General features: G+C 55.4%; 2 protein-coding genes across 2 annotated transcripts in view; both read left to right on the top strand.

Moving 5' to 3' along the window:
• Positions 1-3,521, top strand: part of CPA2 (carboxypeptidase A2 (pancreatic)) — an 11,211-nt gene extending 7,690 nt beyond the window's left edge. The window contains exons 8-11 of the mRNA XM_010007658.1: positions 93-183; positions 1,341-1,540; positions 2,502-2,586; positions 3,334-3,521. Of these exons, the coding sequence (XP_010005960.1) occupies positions 93-183; positions 1,341-1,540; positions 2,502-2,586; positions 3,334-3,521 (564 nt within the window). The remainder of the gene's footprint in view (positions 1-92; positions 184-1,340; positions 1,541-2,501; positions 2,587-3,333) is intronic.
• Positions 3,522-7,414: 3,893 nt separating this feature from the next.
• LOC104397657 (carboxypeptidase A1-like) overlaps positions 7,415-12,566 on the top strand; it is a 7,400-nt gene continuing 2,248 nt past the window's right edge. Inside the window, exons 1-7 of the mRNA XM_010007657.1 lie at positions 7,415-7,479; positions 8,192-8,273; positions 10,043-10,177; positions 10,339-10,437; positions 11,420-11,521; positions 11,605-11,706; positions 11,990-12,100. Coding sequence (XP_010005959.1) covers positions 7,415-7,479; positions 8,192-8,273; positions 10,043-10,177; positions 10,339-10,437; positions 11,420-11,521; positions 11,605-11,706; positions 11,990-12,100 — 696 coding nt within the window. The remainder of the gene's footprint in view (positions 7,480-8,191; positions 8,274-10,042; positions 10,178-10,338; positions 10,438-11,419; positions 11,522-11,604; positions 11,707-11,989; positions 12,101-12,566) is intronic.

Below are 12,566 nucleotides of genomic sequence, written 5' to 3'. Positions count from 1 at the left end.
CTGCTGAATGGCAGCTGTTTCTGGGCAGCAGTTTTGGTGCCAGGACCAAGATTTGCTCCATTTCAAAGCCACGATCTGTGTGTTTGTTTCAGAATCGCATGTGGCGGAAAACCCGCTCCAAGATTCCAGGCAGTGTGTGTGTGGGAGTTGATCCAAACCGGAACTGGGATGCAGGTTTTGGAGGTAGGAATGAAGTTTCTGGGTTCTGGGTGTCCCTGAGAAGAAAGTTCACTTTTCTTATTCCTGGATCCTGTTACACAGGAGCAGCAGTTGCCTTCATATAAAGGATCCGGAACAAAACTGGTCAAATAGGATGGTTGGTTCTTTTTGTGAAGATCATTTTGCATTGATGAGTTGCCAGTGGGCACCAGATGAAGGAAATTATCTAGATCATCTAGAAATGTGTCCCTTCAGATCAATTGTCTTGATGTTCAACAAAGCCAAGTGCTGGGTCCTGCACTTGGGCCACAACAACCCCATGTGATGATACAGCCTGGGGGAGGAGTGGCTGGAGAGCTGCCCAGCAGAGAGGGACCTGGGGGTGCTGATGAATGGGGGGCTGAACATGAGCCAGCAGTGTGCCCAGGTGGCCATGAGGGTCCATGGCCTCCTGGCCTGGATGAGGAATAGTGTGGCCAGCAGGACCAGGGAGGTGATTGTCCCTCTGTACTCAGCACTAGTGAGGCCACACCTCAAATACCATGTCCAGTTTTGGGCACCTCAGTACAGGAAGGACCTTGAGGTGCTGGTGAAGGGCAACCAAGCTGGTGAAGGGCCTTGAGAACAAGTCTTATGAGGAGAGGCTGAGGGAACTGGGGCTGTTTAGTCTGAAGAACAGGAGGCTGAGGGGAGACCTCATCACCCTCTGCAACTGCCTGAGAGGAGGTTGTAAAGAGGCAGGGGCTGGTCTCTTCTCACAGGTAACTGGTGATAGAACAGGAGGGAATGGCTTCAAGCTGCATCAGGGGAGGTTCAGACTAGACATTAGGAAGAACTTTTTCACTGAAAGGGTTGTCAGACACTGGAACAGGCTGCCCAGGGAGGTGGCTGAGTCACCATCCCTGGATGTGTTTAAAAGTCATCTGGATGTGGTGCCTGGGGACATGGCTCAGTGCTGGGCTTTGGAGAGTAGGGTTAATGGTGGGACTCGATGATTTTGAAGGTCTTTTCCAACCCAAGTGATACTGAGTTCATGCTCTTTCACTGCTCTTTGAGCATTTACCAGCACTTCAGGCTTTGCCTGTGGCTGAAGGCCTGTCCTTAGGAGATCCTGGCTTGGTTGACCTTTCCTGACTGTCAGTTCTTCCAGCTTTGCCTTTGTTCCCTCTCTGCACCAACAGGTCCTGGAGCCAGCAGCAACCCCTGCTCAGAATCTTACCGTGGGCCCAGTGCCAACTCAGAGGTGGAAGTTAGATCTGTTGTTAACTTCATTAAGGATCATGGGAACATCAAGGCCTTCCTCACCCTCCACAGTTACTCCCAGCTCCTGATGTACCCCTATGGCTACAAATGCACCAGACCAGCAGACTACGCTGAGCTGGTGAGACATCATGGCTTGGTTTTACTTCCTTCCCTTCTGTCCAGCTGGTTTTCTCAGGCATTACAGTGAGAGATCGGGATTGAAACAAGAGGCAAAACTCTGCCTTCCATGACCATCCCTGAGAGTGAACAGCAAGGTGGTGTGATGCAACACCTTTAAAAGAGAACTCATGGTCATGTGCAAACACCTGCCACCCCCACCCCATCTCAGTCCTCTTTGCTCATCCATGGTTCCTGCTTTCTGCTTTAATGAGGTGATATGGATCTCACCATCATCATTCCAATGGAGAAGTCCTTTGGAGGTCTCTAGTCTAACCTTCTGCTGAACTCAGGCAGGCTTTGGAGTCAGGGCCAATTTCCAGGTTGGATTGAGCTGCTTAGGGCCTTGCCCAGCTGAGTTTGTTTTGGTATTTCTAAAGACAAATTCCACAGCTTCTTCAAGCCCTTCCCAAAGCTCCCTCATGGTCATGGTGGTTTTCTTGTAATACCTGATACCTAAATGCAATTCCCCTTGTGCCAATTTGTTTGTTACCCCTCACCCTTTTTTTCCCCCCCCTCCACCACCAAGAAGAGCCTGGCTCTGTCTTCTCTACAACCATCATGTGGCTGAAGTGAGCACAGAGCTGGCCACTGAATGTTGGAAGCTCTCCAACTGCCTTTGGATTTTGGAGTATCTTTTGAACCTTCTCTTGACAAAGCAGTAGGTGAGGTGAAGCCCTGGATGATCAGCTGTAGGACCTGCTAGGATTTAATTCACATGCAATGTCACCTCCCAGAAACACCATGGAGGAAGCTCTTGGGTGTTGTCCTAGATACCAGTGATGAAGAAATCGGTTGATTTGGCACTGGTGTATTGAGGGGGCTGTGAAGAACTGGAGATTGTGTCAAAGTTTCTGGAGATTTCCATTAGTTTCATCAAAGGTGGCTGTTTTCTGACCTGTCCTTCATCTTCTCCTCTCCAGGATTCCCTGGGAAGAATGGCTGCCAGATCCATCCGCTCCGTGCACGGCACCACCTTCACAGTGGGAAGCATTTGCACAACCATCTGTGAGTGTTTTGCTACTCTGAGCTTGGATGGCCTGTCCCAGGGGAGCAGTCTGTGTGTCCCATCCTCCCTGAAGTGATTGTCCCTCTGTGCTGGGCCCTGGGGAGGGGACACCTGGAATCCTGGGGTCAGGGCTGGGCCCCTCAGGACAAGAAGGACCTGGAGGGGCTGGAGCGTGTCCAGGGAAGGGCCCCGGAGCTGGGGAAGGGGCTGGAGCAGAAGGAGAAGGGGCTGGAGAACTTGTGAGGAGCAGCTGAGGGAGCTGGGGGTGTTGAGCCTGGAGCAAAGGAGGCTGAGGGGAGACCTTCTGGCTCTGCAGCTGCCTGAGAGGAGGCTGGAGCCAGGGGGGTCGGGCTCTGCTCCCCAGGAACAAGGGACAGGACAAGAGGGAACGGCCTCAAGTTGTGCCAGGGGAGGTTGAGGTTGGATCTGGGGAACAATTCCTTCCTGGCAAGGGTTGTCAGGGCCTGGCCCAGGCTGCCCAGGGCAGGGGGGGAGTCCCCATCCCTGGAGGGGTTTCCAAGCCCTGCAGATGGGGCTGAGGGACACGGGGCAGTGGGGACTGGGCAGGGCTGGGTTAGTGATTGGACTATGAATCCAAGTTCTCTCCCTCTTGGAAGCAGTGATGCTTCTGTGGAGTCACCACCAGTTGAGCATTGGAGCCAAGTGTTCATGTAAAAACCTCACGTGTCCCTCACAAAGGCTGGACTGCAGAACTCACCCCTCTGGATCTTGTCCTTCTCTTTCAGACCAAGCCAGTGGAGGCAGCATCGACTGGAGCTACGATAACGGCGTCAAATACTCTTACGCCTTCGAGCTGCGGGACACTGGACGTCATGGGTTCCTCCTGCCAGCCAACCAGATCATCCCCACTGCAGAGGAGACCTGGATGGGTCTGCTGAAAATCATGGAGCACGTGAGAGACCACCCTTATTAAAAGCTGGGGTGGAATCAGCTGTCTGGAGCAGCAAGCTCATAAATCCTCTTCCCTTGGTGGGCTTGAGACAGCTGAAGTGACCGAGCACTTGGCTGAATAAAAACCCTTGTGTGTTCCTGCATGGAAAATATCTCTCATGCTTGTCTTGCTCACTTCACCTTTGTGTGGTGGATCCTTTAGAAGGTTTGAGGGCACTGTTGTGGCCCCTCTCTAGGTGACACAGTAGGAACAGTGAGAAGAGGAGGATGGAAGATGTGTGTGCTGGTGTGGCTGTTGAGATGAGGCTCCAGGGAGACCTTAGAGCAGCTTCCAGTATGTGAAGGGAGCCTGCTGGAAAGCTGGGGAGGGGCTTGGGACAAGGGCAGGGAGGGATGGGATGAGGGGGAATGGATTTAAACTGGAAGAGGTGGGGGTCTTAGGTTGGATATTAGGAAGATGTTCTTTACTATGACCATGGAGAAACCCTGGCCCAGGTTGCCCAGAGAAACTGTGGCTGCCCCATCCCTGGCAGTGTTGAAAGGCAGGTTGGATGGGGCTTGGAGCAGCCTGGAATGGTGGGAGGCGTCAGCAGGGGGTTTGGAACTGGATGATCTTTAAGGTCCCTTCCAACCCAACCCATTCCATGATTCTCTTAAGGGTGTGCTGGGAAGGGAGGAGATGCTGGTCTCCTGAGTGCTCCAGGCTGACCTGTCCCCTCTGCAGCTCCATCTCCCTTAGGAAACACATTCATTGTGCTGGGAGCAACCCCAGCCCTTCCAGTGGTTTGTTCTTCTACAAACCTTCCTGTCCCTGCAGCAACCCCTGCTTCCCAGCCAGCCCAGAAACTGCCCCCCAGGGTGCTGAGGGGACAGGGCTCCTAAAGGATTTCTGGAATGTCTGGATTGGAAGTGCTGTGACCTCTTTAGAAGCACTTGAGAGATAAACCAGATCAATCTAGAGAGTGCTCTGCTCCTGCAGGGTGGGGACATCCTGGGGTTCACACGAGCAGGATCATCTGCTCTGGTGGTTCCAGTGGCTGCTTGGAGGGAGCTGGGAAGAAATTCTTTCTTTCTGCAAAACTGCTCCTTGTTGAGCTCAGTCCTGGGGGGGCAGAGCTCAGTCCTGGGGGGGCAGAGCTCAGTTCTGGGGTGCAGAGCTCAGTGCTGGGGAGGAAGAGCTCAGTGCTGGGGGCAGAGGGGCTGGTGGGGAGGTCCTGGTGCTCAGCAGCAAGATCCAGGCTGTGAGGCTGCTGAAAGGACTTGAATTTCCTTTCCCAAGGCTCAGGACCCTGCCAGGCCACTCTCTGCTGGTGGGAAGGAGGGTCTCCTGGTCTGGCATCTCCAAATACTTCTCCTGCCCCTTTTCTCCCTCCCAAATTTGCTGGGGGGGGGGCACAGTTGGAGGTGGGAGAATCACAGAATCCCAGACTGGTTTGGGTTGGAAGGGACCTTCAAGATCATCCAGTTCCAACCCCCTGCATGGGCAGGGACACCTCCCACCAGCCCAGGCTGCTCCAAGCCCCATCCAACCTGCCCTTGGACACTTCCAGGGATGGGGCAGCCACAGCTTCTCTGGGCAACCTGGGTGAGAACAGCCTGTGGATCCAGGACCCTTGTTCTGCTCTTCAGGCTGCTCATTTCTTGGGGGTCAAGAGCTAAACCAGCTCAGGGGCCTGGTCAGGAGCTCTGCAGGATCAGGAATCATCAAGTCTACCAGGTTTATCTCCATGGCTTGTGACCCCCAAGTGAGCAGAGGGTTAGTTCAGACACAAAGGACATGGGACTCTTGGCAGGGAGATAAGGGAGAGATAAGGGAGAGGAAGGTGGAGGTGCAGCTGAGGCCTCAGGAAGCACCACATGGGCTTGGTTTTGGGTTAAGTGGAGCTGTTTTGGAAAGCAAAGCCAACCATGGAGCTCCCTGCCTCTGTCCCTGTCCCCTCTGCTCATGGTGGCACCTGCTTCCAAAATCCTGTCCTTCAGCTGGTGATAAAAACACCTCTGGGCAATCCCCAGGAGATGGGAAGGACCAGGAGCACACAGTTGGCTCCTGGATCCAGCCAACCTGCTGCCACCAGAGTTGGAGACCTTCTGGGAAGTGGTGGGCAGGAGCTGTGGAGCCTGAGGAGCCTCAGCTGGGCTTGTGGCCTTGCCCTGGATTTGAAGCTCCATCCAACCATCCAGGTCTTGAGGCCACCTGGGCCCTCTTCTTGTGAGAGTGTGGCTTGGTGAGAGGTGCATCCAGTTTTTGGACCCTGACACCAAAGAGACCTGGAGTAAGACCAAGGGAGGCCACCAAAAGGAAGAGGAGGAGGTGTCCCATGATGGGATGCTGGGGGAGATGGGTTGGTTTGGCCTGGAGATGAGACAGCTTTGGGGTGGGGAGGGGCTAAGTGAGATGCTCCCATCCTTGTGAAGAGGTTATTGAGGAAACAGAGCCAGGACCTTCACCACCAAGTGTGATGGGAGAGACAACGAAGAGCCAGGAAAATGCTTTTCCACCAGGACAGAAGGATCCTGAAACCTGATATGGAGGGACCTGCTCTGCCCCCAGAGCTGGAGATACCTTCCAGAAGGGCAGATGCAGACTTCCTGTGGTCCCTTCCCACCTCAGCTGCGCCATGATCCTGCCTCATGAGGACCTCTACCCTGGCATCTCCATCCAGGACCAGGAACATCACTGGTTCCACACTGGGAAGCTGTAACAGACCCTAGACCAGAGAAACACCCTGGTTTTAATGGGAAAAAAACCCACTATTAGAAGATGTCTGCTAAAACAAACAAACAACCCACCAAACCCAAACCTGCCCCAGATGATGCCTGCCAGCCTGGGAACCCAGCCCAGGAACCTGGAGCATCCTTGGCAACACCCTTGAAGGTTGGGAGCTGAAGGGCCACCGGTAGATAAGAGCCCAACAAAGACCTTGCTATAACCTGGGGAACAAAGAGGCTGCTATAACCCACGGAAACAAAGGACCCACTATCACCACCTGACCTCCTGAGGCAGCTCAGGAGCTGCTGCCCCACACCTGCTCATCCCCCTCCTCCTCCTGATGTGAAAACAACTCGTTTCCTGCCCCCCAAAAAAACCAGCCTCTGGGTCTCCAAGCATTAACCCCGGGGGGAAGGTCCCTTAGAGCCTCGCTGGGGACACGGTGACATCCATCATCTCCAGGGGGACATCCATCATCTCCAGGGGGACATCCATCATCTCCAGGGGGGACATCCATCATCTCCAGGGGGACATCACCCACCAGCTCCTGGCCCTGCTCCTGAGAGCGCCTCGGTGGGCAGCGCCGCCACCAACGTGAGTAATTTTTAAGTGTTTTTAGGTCTTTATCTTTGTAGATCTGAAGTGTGAAGGTGGGTTCTTCGTGGTCAGGATCTGTCCCAAAGGGCTGGCTTCTCTGGTAGCAATTTTCTAGTAGCTTGTGACATGTTTTCCTGATCAAAATAAGACTCGGGTGATGAACCATAGAATCGCGGAGCGGTTTGGGTTGGAAGGGACCTCCAAGATCATCCAGTTCCAACCCCCCTGCCCGGGCAGGGACACCTCCCACCAGCCCAGGCTGCTCTGTAATAAAGAGCTGGTGGGAACGGAACGTCGTGTCCTTGTGTCCCCCTCTGGGGGGGGGTGGGGTTGGGTGGTGGTTGTGACACCCACGGGCAGCAGGACCTGAGGAAGTCGTTATCAGAGCCTCCCTCATTTTGCTGCTCTTTTGTTGACTTGGCCAAACCAAGCAAAGGTTTGAGCTCCCAGGAAGCCCCTTCTTGGCTCATCTGTCTGTCACTTGGCAGCTCCGTGGGGACAGCAGATGTGGCCTTGGTGAGAAGGTCCACGAGTGTCCCCGGAGCAGCAGAGAGGGGGGGCTGCACGTGTCCTCAGGGGGGGCTGAGGCTCATCCGTGCCCACTCACCATGAAGATCCTCCTGCTCTTCTCCACCCTGGTGGCAGCCAACTGCAGCGAGCAGCTTTTTGTGGGGTGAGTCCTGCTGGAAGCCAAGGAAAGGGTGGTGGGATCACCCTGGGTGGGGGACAGGGGCTGGGGCTGAGAAATGCCCCATCTGCCCTCCTTTTGGGGTCAGTAGGAAGGGCAACATCCCAAAGGAAGGAGATCCAGCAGGTTTTGCCACGTGGGCACCAGGAAAGATGTGGTTTCACCCTGGCTTTGGAAGGGAGGTTTTTTTGACCATCCTCTCAGCTGCTGTGGAGGGTAGAAATCAGGGGGGGATGCTGAGCCCTGAGAGCATCACCCCAAGCTTTTCCAGGTTAAGGAGGTGGGGGTGCCTTGCTGCTGGAGGAGGAGGAGATTTTCTTCTCTGCTGGGGGCTGTACCCAGCCCTGGAGGAGCCCAGCTGGGCTGGAGCAGAAGCTGGGCCAGGGAACACCTGACATATAGACAGAACTTCTCCACGTTAGGTATTTCCTGACACTTTGGGAGCTCTCATGATGGACAAAGGCCACCTTGGGCTCTCCACCACTTGCTCTCGTTCCCCATTGTGGCTCTTCTGAACCTGTGGGGTTTTTTTTCCCCCCTCTTGACACCAGACCTCCACCAACTCATGCCCTTTCCAACTCCCTGAGCCAGTGTAGACCTTTGGCAGCCTCCACCCCAGCTCTGGGGGCTCAGCTCCTTCCCTCCACCCCATCCTCTCATCCCTCCCTCGTGCTCTGCTGACTCTGCCTCCCTGCAGGGACCAGGTTCTCCGCATCGTGGCCAGCAACAAGGAGCAGCTCACCCTGCTCAGGGTGCTGGGAGAGCAGGAGGAGCTGCAGGTGAGCTGTGCTGGGGTCCTGAGCATCCCCCCCGGTGTCCAGCAGTGGACCCAGGAGATGATGGAGCAGTTGGGTTGGGAAATGGGTGAAGGGCAGAGCTCAGAGGGTTGTGGTCAGTGGGGCAGCCTGGTTGGAGACCTGTGTCTTGTGGAGTCCTCCAAGGGTGGGTCCTGGGTCAAGTCCTGGTCAGTATCTTCATTAGTGACCTGGGTGGAGGGACAGAGTGTCACCAAGTTGGATGATGACCCAAAAGTGGGAGGGCTGGTAACACTTCAGGGGTTCTGTGCTGCCAACCAGCATCACCTGGGCAGGCTGGAGAGCTGGGTGGGGAGGAACCTCATGGAATTCCACAAGGACCAAGTGTAGGCTGCATCTGGGGAGGAACAACCCCATGGATGGGTACAGGTTGGGGGTTACCTGCTGGAGAGCAGCTCTGGGGAGAAGGACCTCGGGGTCCTGGTGGGCAACAGGCTGACCAAGAGCCAACAATGTGCCCTCATGGCCAAGGAGGCCAATGGAATCCTGGGGGGCATCAAGAAGAGCGTGTCCCATAGGTGGGGGCAGATCATCCTGCCCCTCCCTTCTGCCCTGGTTGGGCCACATCTGGAGAACTAGGTCCAGTTCTGGGCTCCCCAGTTCCAGAAGGACAAGGAACTACTGGAGAGAGGCCAGCACAGGCCACTGAGATGCTGAGGGGATGGAGCTCCTGCCTGTGAGGAAAGGCCGGGAGAGCTGGGGCTGCTCAGCTGGAGAGGAGGAGCCTGAGGGGGTGTGTGATCAATGCTGATCAATATCTCCAGGGGGTGTCAAGAGGTTGGGGTCAGACTCTTCTCAGTGGTGCCCAGAGACAGGACAAGGGGCACAGGCTGGAGCACAGGAGGTTCAAGCTGAACATCAGGAAAAACCTCTTTGCTGCGAGGGTGACAGAGCCCTGGGACAGGCTGCCCAGGGAGGCTGTGGGGTCTCCTTCCCTGGAGACATTTCCAAACCCACCTGGACGTGTTCCTGTGGGATCTGCTCTAGAGGATCCTGCTCTGGCAGGGGGGTTGGGCTGGGGGATCTCCAGAGGTCCCTTCCAACCCTGACCACCCTGTGAGACATCCAAGGCTCCCTCCTTCTGACCTTGCATCCCATTTCCCTTCCTGTTTTGGATCCCTGTCATTTCCAGCTCTATCAGTAGGACCTTTAGCTTGGGCCACCTGGAGCCCTCTGGTTTCAGATGAAGCAGGAGCACCTCAACCCCTGCAGCATTGTCCATCCTGAGCAGTCAGGTCTAAACCTGCCATCCCATTCCTTGATTCATGATTTCATTGCTCCCATTACCAGGTCATTCCAGTTCCCTGGCTGCTCTGGGGGGGAGGGGGGGGTGAATCCTGGGGGAAATGGGAGTGGGAGGTGGGTGGTGGTGGGAAGGAGCATCTGCCCCATGAAGCTGAGCTCAGGAGATGATACCTCTAAGGAATTAAAGAGCAAGACCAGCCTGTGGTGACCCTGGTGCCTCATGGCACCTGCTCCCACCACCAATGTTCATCCTTCAGGGAGACTTTTGCAGCCAACAAAGAACTTGGGGTGAAACGTGTTTCTGTAGGAGACACCCTGAGTGAGGCCAAGGGACCCCTGACCCATCCTGGCAACCATCTGTGTCCCAAAACTTCTCCAAAGGACCTTCAGGGGAAACTCTCCCAAGACCCCTTTAGGTGCTGGGGATGCTCAAAGGATGAGCACCAGCATGGGATGGGCCTGAGCTCCCTCTCTCTCCTCCACCCCAGGTTGACTTTTGGCATCACCCCACCAGCCCTGGCCACCCAGCTGACCTGAGGGTGCCCTTCTCCAGCCTCCAAGCTGTCAAACTCTTCTTGGAGTCCAACAGAATTCCCTACAGGATCATGATCAAGGACGTGCAGGTTAAGGGCTGTGGTGGGGGAGTTGGGGAAGCTCCTGCTGTTCAATCCCAAGAGAAGGTCCCAAGGGTTGGGATTCGTGAGGACATGGAAGGAAAACCCCAACCTCCTGCTCCTTCCAGACTGGTTGATGGTGGGTTTATTTTTTCCTCCTTCCCCAACAGGAATTATTGGATGAGGAGAAGAAAAACATGACTAAGCCCAGGAGGACAGAGAGAAGCACCAGCACCTTTGATTTTGCCTCCTACCACACGATGGAGGAGGTAAGTTTGCTTCAATCTGGGGTCATGCTCAGCCCGTGCTGTGGTTGCACCCATGTGGTGGTGGTTGTGGTGGTGGTGGTGGTGGTGAGACCTCCCCAAGATGTGTCCTCCTTTGGGGGGGAGGTTTTGGCTGAGCTGACCAGACATCCTTCCACATGCAGTGGTGGCCTCTCCCTGGCACCTCCCTGTGTCACTTCAGCTTCACTTTGGGGGTCAGACTGTGGGAGGCTGATGGTGTTGGAGAATCTCAGAGCCTTTTTTCTGGAGTCCTGTGTCCAGATCTGGGGTCCCCAACACCAGAAGGACATGGAGCTGTTGGAGAGAGGCCAGAGGAGGCCACAGAGATGCTGGGAGGGCTGGAGCAGCTCTGCTCTGGAGCCAGGCTGGGAGAGTTGGGGTGGTGAGCCTGGAGAAGAGAAGGCTCCAGGGAGACCTTAGAGCAGCTTTCAGTGCCTGAAGGGGCTCCAGGAAAGCTGGGGAGGGGCTTGGGACAAGGGCAGGGAGGGATGGGAGCAGGGGGAAGGGTTTCCAGCTGGCAGAGGGAGCTGAAGCTGAGATGTGAAGGAGAAATTCTGGGCTGTGAGGGTGGGGAGAGCCTGGCCCAGGTTGCCCAGGGAAGCTGTGGCTGCCCCATCCCTGGCAGTGTTGAAGGGCAGGGTGGATGGGGCTTGGAGCAGCCTGGGCTGGTGGGAGGTGTCCCTGCCCATGCAGGGGGTTGGGACTGGATGATCTTTGAGGGCCCTTCCAACCCAACCCATTCCATGATTCTATAATCCCCCCACCCCCAATTTCCCTGCTTTTACACAAGTCTTGGCCATGTGCATCTCCCTGCTCACACTGAGCTCCAAGCACCAGCTCTTCTCCAGGGAAGCTCTGCACGTTGCATCCAGCTCTGGTTACCAAAAAAAAAACCCCAAACAATAAACAGGTCCCCCAAGGACAGGCAGGGTGACCACACGACCCACCAGCTCCCTCCTTCCAGATCTACAACTGGATGGACACGCTGGTGCAGGATCACCCCAGCCTGGTGAGCAAGCTCCAGATCGGGCAGAGCTACGAGAACAGACCCTTGTACGTGCTGAAGGTGGGTCCCGGGGGGCACCTCCACCTCCCCCAGCCCCTGGGGAGGGGACAGGGCTGAAAAATCCCACCCTCCTCTCCGTGCAGTTCAGCACTGGGGGATCCAACCGCCCGGCCATCTGGTTGGACACCGGGATCCACTCGAGGGAGTGGATCACCCAGGCCACTGGTGTCTGGACAGCCAACAAGGTAACCCACCAAGCTCCTGAGATGTTGGACCCACAGTTCTTACTCCAACCTCTTTTTATAGATAGATATTTATTTAATAACATCTCCCCGTGGTGCCTCTTGGCCACGTCCCTCCTCCCCAAGGGAAACCACCAAGCTCCTGAGATTTTGGACCCCCAGTTCTTACTCCAACCTCTTTTTATATATATATATTTATTTAATAACATCTCCCCGTGGTGCCTCTTGGCCACGTCCCTCCTCCCCAAGGGGAACCCCAGCAGGTCCTGCTTCCCTCCCCGTGCAGATTGCTGAGGAGTATGGCCAGGACCCCTCTGTCACTGCCATCCTGGACACCATGGACATCTTCCTGGAGATCATTGCCAACCCGGATGGCTTTGCCTTCACCCACAGCTCCGTGAGTGTGGGAAATGGGGGGGTGGGGAGGGAACTTCTGCTCCTTGACTCTTGCAACCACCTCTGGGTTAGGGTTAGGGTTAGGGTTAGGGTTAGGGTTAGGGTTAGGGGTTAGGGTTAGAGTTAGGGTTAGGGTTAGGGTTAGGGTTATGGTTAGGGTTAGGGTTAGTGTTTAGGGTTTTAGGGGTTAGGGTTAGGGTTAGGGTTACAGGGGGTTAGGGTTAGGGGGGGTTAGGGTTAGGTGGTTAGGGTTAGGGTTAGGTTTAGAGTTAGGGTTAGGTTTAGAGTTAGGGTTAGGGGTTAGAGTTAGGGTTAGGTGTTAGGGCTAGGGGTTAGGGTTAGGGGGGGTTAGGGGTTAGGGTTAGGGAGGGTTAGGGGTTTAGGGTTAGGGTTAGCGTTAGGGGGTTAGGGTTAGGATTAGGGTTAGGGTTAGAGTTAGGGTTTAGGGTTAGGGTTAGGGTTAGAGT

The sequence above is a fragment of the Chaetura pelagica genome, unplaced genomic scaffold, assembly GCF_000747805.2.
Source record: "Chaetura pelagica isolate M959 unplaced genomic scaffold, ChaPel_1.0 scaffold402, whole genome shotgun sequence".
Classification (NCBI taxonomy): domain Eukaryota; kingdom Metazoa; phylum Chordata; class Aves; order Apodiformes; family Apodidae; genus Chaetura; species Chaetura pelagica.
The sequence above is the reverse complement of the archived record's forward strand: the minus strand, read 5'-3'. Positions and strand labels throughout refer to the sequence as shown.